The sequence below is a fragment of the Phascolarctos cinereus genome, unplaced genomic scaffold (assembly GCF_003287225.1).
Source record: "Phascolarctos cinereus isolate Bilbo 61053 unplaced genomic scaffold, phaCin_HiC Scaffold_5;HRSCAF=322, whole genome shotgun sequence".
In the NCBI taxonomy this organism is placed as follows: domain Eukaryota; kingdom Metazoa; phylum Chordata; class Mammalia; order Diprotodontia; family Phascolarctidae; genus Phascolarctos; species Phascolarctos cinereus.
The window spans coordinates 54,135,330-54,151,194 of NW_027555958.1; the positions used below are offsets into that span (position 1 = coordinate 54,135,330).

General features: G+C 37.7%; 1 protein-coding gene and 1 long non-coding RNA gene across 6 annotated transcripts in view; one reads left to right on the forward strand and one right to left on the reverse strand.

The window, feature by feature from the left end:
• Positions 1–15,451, forward strand: part of PTPN22 (protein tyrosine phosphatase non-receptor type 22) — a 69,262-nt gene extending 53,811 nt beyond the window's left edge. For all 3 annotated transcript variants that reach the window (XM_021002101.2, XM_021002111.2, XM_078154942.1), the window contains 4 exons: positions 2,396–2,511; positions 3,926–3,956; positions 10,311–10,382; positions 14,844–15,451. In XM_021002101.2, the coding sequence (XP_020857760.1) occupies positions 2,396–2,511; positions 3,926–3,956; positions 10,311–10,382; positions 14,844–14,908 (284 nt within the window). In that variant the 3' untranslated portion in view covers positions 14,909–15,451. The remainder of the gene's footprint in view (positions 1–2,395; positions 2,512–3,925; positions 3,957–10,310; positions 10,383–14,843) is intronic.
• Positions 1–15,865, reverse strand: part of LOC110219033 (uncharacterized) — a 122,577-nt gene that overhangs the window by 101,047 nt on the left and 5,665 nt on the right. The gene's annotated exons all lie outside the window — the stretch shown is intronic.

Sequence of the window (15,865 nt, forward strand, 5' to 3'; positions counted from 1 at the left end):
GTGTATGAAAAATTAGAGGGTTTTCAAGGACCCCAGGATGGTGGAAATTGCTTGTGATTAATTGCAAGAGTGTCTGGGTTCTTAATAAGGACAACTACAAATAAATGAAAGTGACTGTCACTCTACCAAACAACAATAACAGTATTTACATAACATAGCACTTTATTTCATTTAATCCTCACAACTGCCATGTGAAAGAGGTGCTATTTTTAGCCCCATTTTACAGATGAGGAAACTGAGGCAGAAAGCAGGTAAGTCACCTCCAGGTCTTCCCTATTTGAAGCTCAGTGCTTTAGTCACCTTGCTTGCTTCATTCCTACATGTCAAACAAATCAAGTCAACAAGTACTTATATAGTAGAATACAATGAACACTGATTAAGTACTAGCACCAGTGCTGAGCAATGGGGATACAAATAAGAAAAAGACAATTCTGACCTCAAGAAACTGACAATCTAATGAGAGAAGACAACACACAAAAAAAGGAAGCTGAGAGGAGGGAGAGGAGAGGGGCTACCAGGGTGAGGGCGTGGTGGTGGTGGTGGTGGTGGGAAACTTTGAACTGGCTAGGCATCTGAGCCCTCTCTACACAGAGGTTTTGGGGGAAGTTTTTTGGTCTGCCCTCCAGTCTGAGGAGCAGAGGCAAGTGAGAGTACTGATGAGGTGTGAGTATCAAAGCTGATGCAATCTCTGGTGATGGTGAGCTGCCTCCTGCTGATGAGCTATTCCTGGTAGAGGGGGGATCAACGATAGATGATGGTAGAATCAATCCAAAGAGTGTGGATGGTGGGAAACGAAGTTGATGGAGTTGCTAAATCCTCCTTAAATGGAGGCTTTGGGAGTTTTCTGTTCTCATTTATTAAGCAGGTATTATATGCCCAGGCATTGTTAAATGTTCGGGTTACAAGTACAAGCAAAAATACCCCAAAACAAAACAAAGTCCCTGCTCTCAAGGAATCCACATTTTAATAGAGGAAGGCAACATATCAAAAGAAATTTCTTAAAGTAGTGGAGAGGAAGGGAAGAGGTGGAAAAACAAGTCTGGAGACTCCAAAGAGAACATGGAGACAAATGAAAGAGTGAACATGGGCTGACTGGCCTGGGCACTTTCCTTAAAATAGAAGTTCTGGGAGGGACTAATCAATCAGAGGCAGGGACTGCAGGGGTGGAGGTATTTTAGAAGGCTATAGGGACAGAGTGAAGTTCCGAGTGAGAAGTCTGCTGTGTCAGTTGAAAAAGAAGTCTGGGGAGTCAGGAGGGAAGCCTGGGCAGTGGTTAGTGGCCAGACCTTTCAGCAAACCTTGGACCTGACCAATACATCTTCCATGTTGGCACAAGTTCTTTAAGCTTAGGAAACAGTATTTCAGATTAGCTGAAATGGCCAAGTAGGTCAAGATGTCCAATCTTAAGGACATAACTATTTTTGGTCAAGGTCAGAGTAGGAATAGTTTAGACACACAAATGAGATTGTGGATCACTGGTCAAGTTTTATGAAGATTGTATAAATTCAGACTGTCCATAGCCCCTTCCATGTCTATGGATGGTCCTAGTCCTGAATATGGATCTTAACAGTTAAGTTTTTGCTAGATTCATGGGGAACTGAATCTAGGCCTTGGTCTTATTGAACTTCACAGGAACTATGTGGCAGCAGGGTCAACAAGTTCTTTCTGCTGCCATGATCCTGACTGGCACACAAACGATGCTAGTGGCAAGAGCAAAAAGCTAGGTGGAACAGGTAGGGCCATGGCTCATGTTCTACATTTATGTCTTTATAATCTATAGCTGCCAGGGACTAAATTGCTGACTTTTAAAATGCATTCTGGTAAGTTCAAAAGTACTAGTCTCTTCATAAGAGCTGGTTTTGTCGACCAGAGGGAGTGAAGGTGGGGGACATGCACATTTCATCTAAAATAAGACAGACCCTGGGATGAAGGAGAGTAGAAGAGACATTATGGTCTGACTGAATTAATGAATTTGGAAGACTAAGTAGTTTTCTGAGATAGCCTGGATTCCTGATTAGGTTTGGGAGACTGCACCTTTTGACTTGCAACTGGGAACTTCCTGTATGTATTGTCTCCTATTAAAACATGAGATACTTGAGAGCATGTATTACCTATTTCTATCTCCAGTTTATTTTTTAAAATACATTTCTATTGACATATTTTTATATCGCAACTCCAAAAGACAGGTAATCTTACCCATTTTATGCAGATTCTTACTAGCTTAAATTTCCAAGATGTTATCTGGCACTGCAGGACCATACTATGCTACTACAACCTAAAAAGACCATATAAAGAATTATAGGATAAGTATATGTTTATGCACATAAACATACAAAGAAGCTAAATGAAGGAATGTATATTTTTTATATGTTTAAGTGGTTTTTTTTTCTCTTAGCTATGCAGGTCCAATCTGTAGAAACTCATTCTACCAACTGCTTGGAGAACTTGGAAGATATAACTTCTTCTCAACAGTCATTGAAGACTTCTGGAAAAGGCTTCACAAGGAGTAGGGTAAATAATTATAATTCAGAAACTCCAATGACTTTCAGTTGCTTTAGCTGTATTTTTTTCTTCATTATAATGTAAAATTGCCTTGGTTTAAATATCTTCATAAAAATTGTGTTTGGTAGGCCTGCTGCATCCAAAGTTAGCAAAGGAAATGCAAAACATGAATCAAAGAACATTTGCTTAAGCATTTCTAAAGCACCTACTATGTAGGAAGCAACTGAGGAGTTACTGGGCTAATAAAAAGAGTTATGTATCTGCCCTAAAAGCAATTAACACATAAGCATAAATTTTTAAAAGCATATTATCAACAAGTGGAAATAAGAGGTTGAAAACAGGGTTGCTAGGGCATGTAGATGATATTAGAATTGGGCGGGGTTGGGAAGGCTTCTAGAGATAAGTTATGGGGTAAACTCTGAAAGAAAATCAGAACTGGATAAGTTGGTGAATGGAACTGCCTGAGCAAATGGAGGAATAAAGAGCATAGTAGGGAGTCGAAGCAGATTGGTTAGGCTGAAGTAAAGACAGCTGCTAGACTTAGAGCTTGCATTAAGATTAAGCATTAAGAACTTGTATTCAAATCTTGGCTCTACTACTTACTGTGACTTTGGACAAACTGCTTAACCTTTCTGATTCTATTTCCTCATTTGAAAAATGAGGTGTGTGGGGCTGGATGATCTGATAAGGTCTTTTCCAACTCTAAAAGGTTGATCCTATGACGTATATACTCAATGTCTTGTGGACCTCACTCAAAAAAATGTGTAAAGGGCCAAGTTATGTTCTTCAATCTGTTGGCGTATCTGAGATGGAAGAAATAATCTATAGCTTTATAGCTCAGATTATATTATTTCTAATATATCTCTAAATTATATTAAATCTAAATAAATAAATAAATTATATTAAATCTAAAACCTCAGATGGTCTGGAAAAAGTTAGAGCAACTTACAAGATTCTCAACGAACTTAAAATGTCAAGATGGAAAAAAAAAAAGGTTTGTGCTATGGCAGAATTAGTATACAGTTTTCATGGCTACTTTTAACCAACTGTTTGTTCAGAGTGATAGCTGACTTCTCATTCAATGAAACTTACATATTTTTAGTTGTTTTTAATTATTAAAAAAACTACCTTCAAAGACAAATAATCAAATAAAATACAAAGTAAGGACAATTTTATGTAAAAATTTTAGCATTTCACAAAGCATAAGCAAATGAATTAACCTAAATTCATGAGAAGTTGTTACCTTTCCTTTTGTTTTCTCTCTCTCTCTCTCTCTTTAGAAAATTGCTAGCACACGTGTCATGTTGGTTCTCCTGACCCTGTTCTACAACAATGCCTGTTCTATATTTCCTTATGTGCTTCATAAATTTTTTTTTAGTTCTGTGGTGAAAAAATTAACATTATTTTCTCCTTGTTTTTACAGAGTTTAAAAATTCTACGAAATGTGAAAAAGAGTAAGTTTTTAAAAAGTTATTATTATTGACTATTTAGCATTTGTAACCCCAGGTAGAGCTAAATCTTATAGTACAAGTAAATTGGAGAAGTGATCCCAGGCCCTGTGCTTTGGATTGCTGATACTAGGCCTTAGAGAGGAAAATGTAAGAGAAATTTCTTTTTAATAGAGAGGAATAATCATTTTGTGGTTAGGCAATGGGGTTAAGTGACTTGCCCAGGGTCACACAGCTAGTTAAGTGGTATGGGTCTGAGCCCGGATTTGAACTCCTGAATTCAGGGCGGATGCTCTATACACTTCGAGGAATAATCATTTTTATAATGTTTGCTCTATACTCATCCTAGGATGCTCTAAAATAAGAGTGTTATTTAAAACTCCCAGCAACCTATGTGTTCTTTTTGAAAACAGTCATAGCAAAGCATATTGTGAACCAAATGTGTTGTTTTATGAAACAGGCGAAGCACTGACAAGTTTTCAAATTTCACAAAGTATTATTAGCAGCAAGGGCCTGTTGTTTACCATTGTGCTAAAATGTGATGAAAATAAAACCCACAAGCTCCTGCATGTGGGAAATTGTCTCTACAAGCATATATCTCTTATATATTTCTGAACACAACTAGAAATAACTGGCCAAAGATAACCAAACATGATTATAGGCTTGTCAATAAATTCAGTAAGTTAACATTTTTTGTTGACATTTTAGAACCCCAAATTTCTTTGGCTTTATACTAGCTCCTCTTTGGTTGGGATGTACAACATGACAAAAAGCCTTGGTAATTTAGCTCTGAACAGGATTAACATCCACAGAGAGACAGAGAGCTCTTTCTAAGCCTAAAGCTTATCAGTCACTGTTGACACCATGGTAACTGGCCCCTAGAGCTATGCTGATCCCCCTACTTAATGAAAGTGTAGAAAAATTCCCTTTACTTGTTAGTTCAGATGAGACAAAGTTGCAAATTTTCAAAATGAATTTTTACCAGGAAAACTAAAGGAAAACAGCATTGATATGATTATTCAGTTGTTTTCAGTCCTGACTCCTCACAACCCCATTCAGGGTTTTCTTAGTAAAGATACTAAGTGGTTTGCCATTTCCTTCTCCGGCTCATTTTACGGATGAGAAAACTGAGAAAAACAGGGCTAAGTGACTTGCTCAGGGTCACATAACTAGTAAGTGTCTGCGGCTGGATCTTAACTCAGGAAGATAAAGTCTTCCTGACTCCAGGACTGGCATCTCCACTGCACCATCCAGCTGCTCCATTGATATAAATAAGTTCATAGAATAACAATAACAACTCACATTTATAAACTGACTTAAGGTCTGCAGAACACTTTCCTTATAGCAATCCGATGAATTAAGTAGTTATAGCAAGTGTTAACATCTGCATATTACAGAAGAGGAAAGTGAGCCTCAGAGGTCAGAAATGCCTTGTCCTGAGCTGTGCAGCTAGTAAGTACCTGAGGTGGAAGCCAAACTCAAAGTTTCTTCATTCCCAAGCCCAACACTACTGTACAAGATGCAGCCCCACGCCACGTTGCCTCAGATCCCCTGCTCTTGCCTTAGTCCCAAACTAATACAAAGACGAGTCAGACTGGCATAGTTTATGTGATGCTTAGTTCTGTACCTCAATTCTCAGAGGCTAAAAACCCCAAACCGAGCCACAAACCCCTCAAACCCTTACATTCAAATCTGAGGTGGACCTGGCTTGGCGCTCCTGCCTGGCCATGGGCAGAGTCTTCTTTATTTTCAAGCACTGACTTTAGAGACTATTCCTTCATTTCCCTTTTAGTGGTCTCTGAATTCAAGCCCCAGAAATCCTATCCCTGGCCCTGACCAGTTCAATTTCCCTGAAATTCAGTGAGATCCCAGTTGCACTCCCCCAGGAAGCTACATTTCCTTGCCTATGGTCAAGGGAGGCTACTGGGGCTGCTGTTAAGAATCGGTCTCACCAAGAAATGGGCTCCACCCAGACCTTGTGAACTCTGCAGTGAGCAGGTACACCAAAGAGACCAGGGCTGGCCCTTACCTTTGAGGTTTCAGAAACTCCACTTGATGATCTCCCAGGCAGTGAAATATGAAGTGCCCTGGAAGGGGTCTGGAAGGCCAGGGCTTGTGGTCCTGTCGGGCTACTTACAGCTTAGAGTGATTGTGGGTATGTCACTTTAGCTCTGGACCTCAAGATCTTCATCTGTAAACTGGGATAATATTGAACTAAGTCACAGGATTGATAAAAGGAAAATGCTTTGAAAACCTTAAATATTCTGGGTTATTCTAAGTTAAAATGTGAGATGTATTTGGTCCAATAACTTGTGGTCTGCTCAGGACACGTCTTCTGGGTAGCAGAGACCAAATTATAAAATCAGGAAGTTCCTGGGTGAGTACAGATTTAGAAAAAAGGATGAAAGTGCTCTTAAGGAATATTTTAGTGTTGCCATTTTTTAAAATTTTATTTATTTTTTAGGCAATTGGGGTTAAGTGACTTGCCCAGGGTCACACAGCTAGTAAGTGTCAAGTGTTTGGTCTGAGGTCGGATTTGAACTCAGGTCCTCCTGACTTCAGGGCTGGTGCTCTATTCACTGTGCCACCTAGCTGCCCCTTTAAGGCATATTTTAATCAAGCTATGGTAGCTTATTAAATAGTCAGATGGCACAAAGTTGAAAAGAATAGCTAAAATGTTGGATGAACGAGTCAGGATCTAAAAAGAGGCTGAATCAATTAAAATTAAATTTAACAGGGATAAATCACATTTGAATTTTAAAAAAAACCTCCACAACCAAAATATGGGAGAGATGAGGCTCAATAGGAGATTATCTGAAAAAGATGTAGGAGTTTTGGTGGCCTGCAATCTCAGTAAGTCAACAGCATGAAATAACCACCAAAAAAAAAAGTGGTATCAGACTATATTAAGAAAGGCAGAATCCAAGACAAAAGACACAACAGTCTTGCTATATTTGGCCCTGGTCAGACCACATCTAAAGTATTCTAGGCACCACATTTTAGAAAGGCGTGGATTTTTAGGAAGTTGGAGAATTTCCAGAGGAGGGCAACCAGGATGGCAAAGAGCCTAAAGATCATTCCAGATAAGAATTGGTTGAAGGAACTAAGGATGTTTAAATGTTTAAATAAAAGAATGAATAGAAGTAAATTTAGGGGCAGCTAGGTGGCACAGTGGATAGAGCACTGGCTCTAGAGTCAGGAGGATCTGAGTTTAAATCCAGTCTCAGACAGATAACACTCACTAGCTGTGTGACTCTGGGCAAGTCACTTAACCCCAATTACCTTTCCCCTCCCCCCAAGAAAAATAGATTTAGCTTTCTTATATGAAAATATTTCTTAAACCTAAAAACAAGCTGTGCCAAAGTAGTATCAGCTACATGGGAGTTAATAGATTCCTGCTCACTAGAGGTCTTCAAATCAAAATTCAGTGATCAATTGTGTGGCAGGCTGTTGAGGGTATTCTCGTTCAGTACAGGATGGATTAACTGGCCTCTGATGTACTTTTCTAACTCTTGAGATTCATAATATGATTATGCTCCATGAATATTTTTGTTGAAGAATTGGGACTGGTAATCTAAAATTAGGACACTTTCTCTCTTTTCCCCCAACTACCCTGGACAGTTCTGGAGATACACACATTGTTAATATAGCACTTTCAACATATTTTAAATTATAAACAGAATCATAAAAAACATTTAAGCATACAAAGAAAAGGAAAGGTTTTTATAGCAAACTAAACTTTTGCTAGGTAATTTGTTTTTTAAGATGTGATATGTACAACATATAGCAAATAAAGAAAACTCAGTATTCCATTAGTCATCAAAAACTTGTGATCCGTGACAAATTACAGTTTCCAAGATTAAAGATAATCTAATGTTAACTACATTCTAAGCTTAGCTTTCCCTTTTAAAGAGATAATATCACATGACTAGATTCTATAGTACACATGATAAAAGAGGGAGTTTTACCTCAGAACTATCAAGGATTCATTTTTCAATGACCTAGTTTCAGGGCTTCATCATAATAACCCCCCACAGAGATGTTCTGTGAGATCATCCCAGAGCTGAGTAACCAACAGTATCCAGGACACATAAGACTAAATGGGGAAACATGGACTTTGTCTCAGATACAAAAGTGGAATGACCAGACCTACATCTCCTCTCAACCCCCCCCCCCCCTTTGTTTCTTAGTACTGGGGCCCTAAAGCAAGTCCTAAGAACAATCACTCACTTCTAATTATAATTGAGTGAGTAGAGCACAAGCATAAGGGCTGATCCCCACGAAGGATTATTTGGGGCACGATGGGCTCCTGTTCTTTCCCACTCTTGTATTTTCACCACAAAGCTTCCCTACACTTGCTGAAGTAAGAAAAACCCTGGTCTTATAAAATAATACATTTTTAAAAACTTTCTTTTATGGTAGTTTGCTCCTACAGCAAAGGATTATTAAATTGTTTTACACTGATTTTTGTTAGCTTCTGTTTCAGAGGATATTTTCTGATCTTGTTTATCAATTCTAGGGGTACACTATAGTACATACAGTCTTTCAAGCACCACCTACAGAAAGCTTCAAGTTCCTTTGAGTCCCTTTGGGCCTGCTCAATAAGACCCTCTCTGGTTAGGAGGGTACCTCCAGCTTCTCAGATTATAACAGAGCTGACTGATGGCCAGAGGCTTTTGGGCCCTGGCCATTTCTTCAGGTTCTTTGTGATGTCTCATCCCTGGAGGAAAGGATTTTCCCAAAAACCCAAAATCATCATTACAATTATACAAGAGAAAAAAATATTTAACACATATGATGACATAAATAAAGTGGGTCATCATTACTTTACATTTGGGCCTTGCCATCGTAGGGTTTACAGTCTCACACGAACAAGTAGTACATGCAATTCTATTTGCTGTCCTCCATATGGACACAAAGCATAAGGTTGAAAATGAGAACTTTTAAATTATTGTTTTGTTCAGAAAGTCTGCATAAGCCTGTAGTTATTATTTTCATTCTATATAGTGCCTTGTGCAGTGGCAGTAAGGCAAAATGCTTACTATGTTTAAATTAGGCTATTTTTACAGACTGCCATAAAACATACATGAGGAGGGTAAAGCATCAAAAAAGATGTTTTTAGGTAGTGTTGGGTGAGCATATGTGAATATGGAGCAGCAAGAAGTGTAGGCTGCATATAAATAACTAAAATGGGCCGAAAATCTTATCTAGCCAGAAAGACTTTCTGGGAATAATGGACTTAGAAGAGGGATGATGGGAAAGACATACACTGGCAAATAGAATCAATCAATCAATAAGCTTTTTGCCAGTCCTTGCCTTCAAAGAGCTTAACATTCAAATGGGGTAGATGGATAGACTGACATGTAACATGTACATATTTACATGTCTGTGTATGTGTATGCATAATTATATCTATATATAACTGTTAGAACACTGTAAACACAGAGAGTAGAGGAAGGCTGACCTAGGGAAGGGCTTTTGGGTGGAGGGGAGGAGGCAAAAAAAAAGAGGCCTCTTATATGAGATAAAGCTTGAGCTAAGTCTTAAAAGAAGCTAAGGATTCCAAGAAGCAGAGGTTTGGAGGGAGAGCATTCCAAGCATGGGGAAGAGCAAAGGCATGGGTAATGGAGATAGAATGTCACCACATATGAGAAAACAGGAAGTGGGCCAGTATGACTTTAGCAGAGCAGTACTGGGGGTTGGGAAGGAGAGGCTGGGGAGGCAGAAGAAAAGATAGGAAGCAGCATATTAAGAGCTGTAAATGCCAAGCTGAAGCAGTTCTATTTTGCCCTATAGATAACAGGGGACCATCGGAGTTTATTGACTTGGGAAAAAGGGAGATGTGATTTGACTTACACTGTAGGACAATCGCTTTAGTGAATGGAGGCTAATATAAGAGAAAACATGGAGACTGCTTGTGGAGGAATGAATGGATGAATACAGGAAATAATAAGAATAGTAACTGGGAACAAAGGAAGGTACAGTTCATGATACAGAATTTTGAAACCCAAAGTTAGATTTTTAAATCCTCAAATGAAAAGGATTAATTATAAAAGTTTTACTGCTAAACACTTTGTTTTTCGTTGAATCTTTAGTTTTTACTAACTACACTACAATGAAATTAACTCATGGTTCTAATGTTAATAGGCAAAGACATTTTGTGATATACGATATGATGATGATACATATCTTCTTGGGCATGTAATAGTATAATTTTTATTTGTAGTTCTATGAAGAAAGATTACAGTGATTAACTAAGTCAGTGGAGAATTGTGTTTAATAGTTGGATTGTAGATAGGGAAGTCTCATTCTGTGGTCTGAAGAACCTTTCTTTCCCTGAAACCTTTCCTATATTTCCAGGTCTCTCATCGCAACCAGTTAAGCCAGCAGAATCCGTACAATCAAATCACTCTAGTTCCTTTTTGAACTTTGGTATGTGTTATTCTGGAGTTACTTCTTAAGAGTTCTGGCCAAGTCGTGTGTTTTGAGCATAGGGCTTTATAGTTTGACTTTATCTTTTTAAGATAAATAGACTTTATCTATTTAAGTGACAAATAGAGACCTTATATTTATCTCATAATTTTGAGACTTCTGTTGCCTCTTAATTCACTCAAGGATGGGATTGCTCAGCACATTTTGGAAACTAAAATTAGGCAAGTGGATACCTGTTTAGCATGTGGTACATAAATATGCAAACTAGATAAAGGAGAATATAGAATTTGTAACTGAGAAGTCTAGTTCATGGCTAAAACAAAGTTATTAATGAATTCCCAAGTATGATGAAAATAATCAATTACTGCTACTTGAGCTTGTGCAAGTCACTAAAAAATACAAGATAAAGTAGCTTCATTATCTTAAAAACATGGTAAGGCAATTATTTACCCAATTATAAACATTATATACCTATAATTGTATAGTGATCACCTGGTATTATTTCAAACATCCTATTATTTACTATATCCATGGTACTTGTTGTACCACTGTAGACTGTCATTTAGTAATGTTTATGGCAATTAATGGAGAATATTACTACAAAAGATATCATTAACCAAAAAGCTCAGTATGATCCAAAAGTGCTTAGACATTTTATGGATGAAAGTAACTAGCATACAAGCCTATAAAAGCTTGACTGACTCCTGTTTGTCTTAATGCCTTGGTTATTTTCAGACGGAAACTTTCTTAGAACTAAAATGTTTCTTATATTTATTTGAATTTTGTCTACATCTTACCTTTTAAATAACTGGGATAATAATTAGGCAATCACTTCAAAGTTCTACTCTGATATCTCATTGTGAGGCAGCACTAACCTAGTCTTCTTAAAAGCTCTGCTAGGGGAACATAAGCTCTAGCCAAGCCAGAAAGGCCTTTGAGTAAGGGCCCAGCAATAGGCTGTCACTAAGGTCTACCCTAGTGAAGTCAGAGAAGTTCTTTGATAAAAGAGCCATCAGCAGAGGTATGCAAGGTATGTGCCATGCCATTCCATTCAGTTCCTCTTGTCTTTTACCTAACTCCTATAGTAATTTCCTAATTAGTTCCCCAATTTCTCCAAATCATCCTCTAAACAGCAACCAAACTAATATTCCTAAAATACAGATCTGATGCAAAAAATTTTCAGTTACTCCCTACTGCCTCTAGGATAAAGTACAAAATTCTTAGCCTATCACTTAAAGCCATTTCCAATCTGGTCCCCATCTACTTTTCCACTATTAAATGAAGGGGCTGGAGTAGATTTTAACGATCCTTCTACCTCTCAAATTCTATTTAAAAACCTACTAAAACCATCTGCTTCAGAGCATTAAAATCTCACTAAATTAAGGGAAACACTCACAATATGGTTGGATCCATTTCTAAGTCATCTCTAACTAATTTATAACTAGCTGTGTTATATATTCCCAGTTTTCCAGCATCTCAGGAGGTTGTGCACCGCCTCTTTCCTTCAACTCTTAGGCTCACTGGTCTAGAAGCAAGGTCTTAAACCAAGGTTGCCACCTGCTGACCAATGTAAAGAACTGTTTGACCTACCATTCTTCCCCACCATTTCCCTTCTTCCCTCTCAGGGAGATTATGATGCCCGGGATTCCACTGTTTCCCCCCATTCATAGCAAAGGCATTCAGAATTTCTTTCATACCCATACCCATCCTTTTTACCCCACTTCTATTACTACCAGCAAAGGTAATTTCAGAATTGTTTTTCCTAAAATACAAGTCTGACCATGACATTCTCTTTTCCCACTCAAAAAACCATAAACTCCCTTGGCTCCTGATTGCCTCCATCCTCCAGGACCAAATAAAAAGATCCTTTGTTTAATGTTCAAAGCTCTTCATAACCTACCTCCATCTACCTTTCTAGTCTTCTCCCATCGCATTCCCTCTTAAGTGACAATGGTCTCCTTGCCGTTCCATGAACAAGATATTACATCTCTCTGCTCCTGGCTGTCCTCTATGCCTGGAATGATCTCCCTCTTCACCTCTGCTTCCCAAGGATTCCCTGGTTTTCCAAAATCGTATTTTCTACAAGAAGTCTTGCCAACCACTTTTAATTCTAGTGCCTTCCCTCTAATTATTTCCTATTTATCCTTTATATAGCTTATTTGTCCATATTTGTTTGCTCCTCTCCCTTGATAGAGTGTAAGCTCCTAAAGGGCAGAGACTGTCTTTGCCACTTTTTGTATCCTCTCTGCTTAGTTTACCATACCTCTTAGCACAGACTAGGAGCTTAATAAATGTTTATTGATTGATTTTACACACACATACATACCCATTTCTTTCTTCTCTCTTCCAAATCTAGCCTATAACTTAAGAAAACTTCCTGCTCTTTTCATTTTTTTCTTTACACACCGGGGCGGGGGGTGGGGTAGAGGTGGTAGAAAGACTGGTGGCCTTGGAGTCAGAAATACCTGGGCTCAAGTGTCACTTGTGACATATATCTAACTAAAGATAAAAATCTGTTTAACTTCTCAGTTGCTCCAGGAAACAGAACCGACTGCTAATTATATATCAGTCACTGTCTGCAGCACTAAAAGGTGTTTACGAGGAACTCCCCACATGGATTAAATCACAGGTCCAGACCAGAAACAACCAAAAAAGCCTATCTATGACCACACAGTTAATAATTCTGAGATGGGGATTCAAACTGGTCTCCCAACTTTTAAAATATTCTCCTCTTGTACCCAAAGTAATCCAACTATCCCAAAGACCTCTCAAAACTCATTTAAGTTAATGGTTCTCTGTAATGAAACTGACAGAAAATTGCATTTAATGTGGCATTTAAAAAAATAAATTTAGATGTTACATCAAATTTTATTTTTATCTGAAATGGAAATTTCTTAGTATTTGAGGAGAGCAGGGAATTGAGGAATATGATACTTGGCTTTATGGTACTTAAATATCCTGCCCATGAATAACCAGAAACTGCTATATAATTATTATTAAAATTTTAAATGGTTTCCTAATAATATGAAGTTATTAGAATGTGATTATGATTTTCATTTAAAATTACTGTATTTATCAAAATGTCAACTAATGAATAAAAGCTTTAATATAATACATATCACAGAATCTATTGGGTTTTCAGAGATTATTTAATTCAGTCCTCCATCAGGTGCATGAGAAGTAGCTTAAATACTTTCAGTACATGGAAACTCAAGATCTTATTAGGAAGCCTATTGCATTTTCAAGCAGTTTTAATTAAGAGATTGTGATGTTTAAAAAGGTTGGAAAGACATAATTTCTGGATAATTTAATAATTTTATTCATAATGCCAGTATTTTGATAAAAAGATGGTCATGTAGCTGTCTTTCTCTTCTGAGGCCCTCCCTCAGTTTCTATGTTCTAAGAGCAGGTGTTCCTCAGGGTGGCAGTCAACTCTGATTGGTTAACAATTAATGAGAGAATGAATATTATAATGAGGGGCTAGACCTGAACTTTGATTCCTTCATTAATCCCAGCCTTGACAATCTATTCAAAGAACTTATCCCCCACCCAAACCTGAGTGGAACACAATGGCTGCCCCACCTGGGTAGGTTCTGGATAGAGAAGGTTAGCTCAACTTTCAGATTCAGAGACTGAAGTATGAAAATGAGGATAAATGAAAAAGGGGAAAATCAGAATTTCCCCAAGTCATTGGTTATTAATAATCTTTTCTCTCAGGATCTTTCCTGATATGAAGTTTAAAGCTCCCTTCCTATAATTTTCAGAAATGGTTTTAGTTTTGTCCTCTAGAGCCACACAGAAAAGAGACAACTCAAACTTATTAAGCTCTTTAGATTTATGTTTTTTGTCACAGCAATCCAGTGAAATCAGGTTATGGATTACAGCACCAAGTAGGTTAAATGACATGTACACAAGTGCATGGCAGGCAAATATCAAACAGAAAAGAGGCCACTTAGAAAACCACATATTAGCATTATCTAGGTTGTGTTGTATTTTTTTTATTATTGTTAAATATTTCCCAATAACATTTTAATTTGGTTCAGGCTGTGCTAGAGAGCATTGCTGTTGCCTGATACCACTGGTCTGGACGACTCTGCTGTCCCTTCTAGCTCTAAGCGCATGAGCCTATCACAGGCTTTTCTTTGGATCCCTGGTGCCAGTTTGGCACAGTAAGTGCTTAAATGCTAGCTGATCGACTGATGACAGAATTGCCAACATCCTTTTAACTGCCCTTCTTGGTCCCAACTTCATTTTATCAGGGTCCTTGCTAAAATGCAGAGCTCAGAACCGAGCACAGTCTTATAGGGACAATCTAACAAAGACATCATGAGTGGGCCTATCACTTCCATTCTTTTGATTATAACTTCTATTAACGTAGCCTTAGATCATGAGCTTTTTTTTTTTTTTTGCAACTAAGGGCCATATACATATGTAATATTCTTGACATTTTTTTTCTTCTAGGTTTTGCAAACCGTTTTTCAAAACCAAAAGGACCAAGAAATCCACCTCCTACGTGGAACCTTTAATCTGACTTCCAACTTTCATTCAGAAGAATGCAAATTGGAATTTGCCACGTAAGAGAGCGTAGTGGCCAAACAAAAACATCTGAATGCTGCCACATGAAGTAAATGTGCTCTATAATCACCATCTAACCAATGAGGTGATATGCTAATGACACAAATGGCTTTAAAACAAAAGAGATACACAGATCTGTACAACATTTTGGGATTTTCACCTTATTTACATGTAGTTAGAAGTAACTAGTTGTATTTAGAGGTTTGAGAATGGATCTTTTCACTTCTGAAATGAAACTATTCTTGTATATAATGTGGTAATAAGGTTTGCAAAAGTTGAATGTTAGATATTATTTCTATATAGTGCTGGCTCTGTGTCACTTAAAGAAATGACTCAACTTGTCTTGACATCAGTTTTTTTGTCTATAAAATGCAAATAATTATACTATTCTTGTACATCTACCTCACAAGATTGTTGTGGGGAATAAAAAATCCATATAAAAGTCCTTTGAAAATGTAAAGTGCTACTTAAATATAAGCTGGCATTATTAGAAACTTGTTGTTATGGTTTCTATTAAGAATTAACCCAATTAATTGCTTTCTTTTTTTTTAATACTCACCCAACAAATATGACAAAACAATATGGACCTGAACAAAACGAGACAAAGCAATAATACCTAACATCTATAGAGCACCTACTATGCACCAGGCCCTGCGCCGAGCTTTACAATCATCATCTCATTTGTTCCTCACAGTAACTCTGCGAGGTAGATGCCATTATTATCCTCATTTCACAGGTGAGAGAACTGAGGCAAACAGAGGTTAAGTGACTTGTTCACTTGGTCACACAGCTAGTAAGGGTCTAATGGCTGATTTGAAACCAGGTTTTCCTGAGTCCAGGCCCAAGTAAGTGCTCTATGCCCTGCACATACACACAAATTACTGAACATTGATGTAGAATCCAATTGG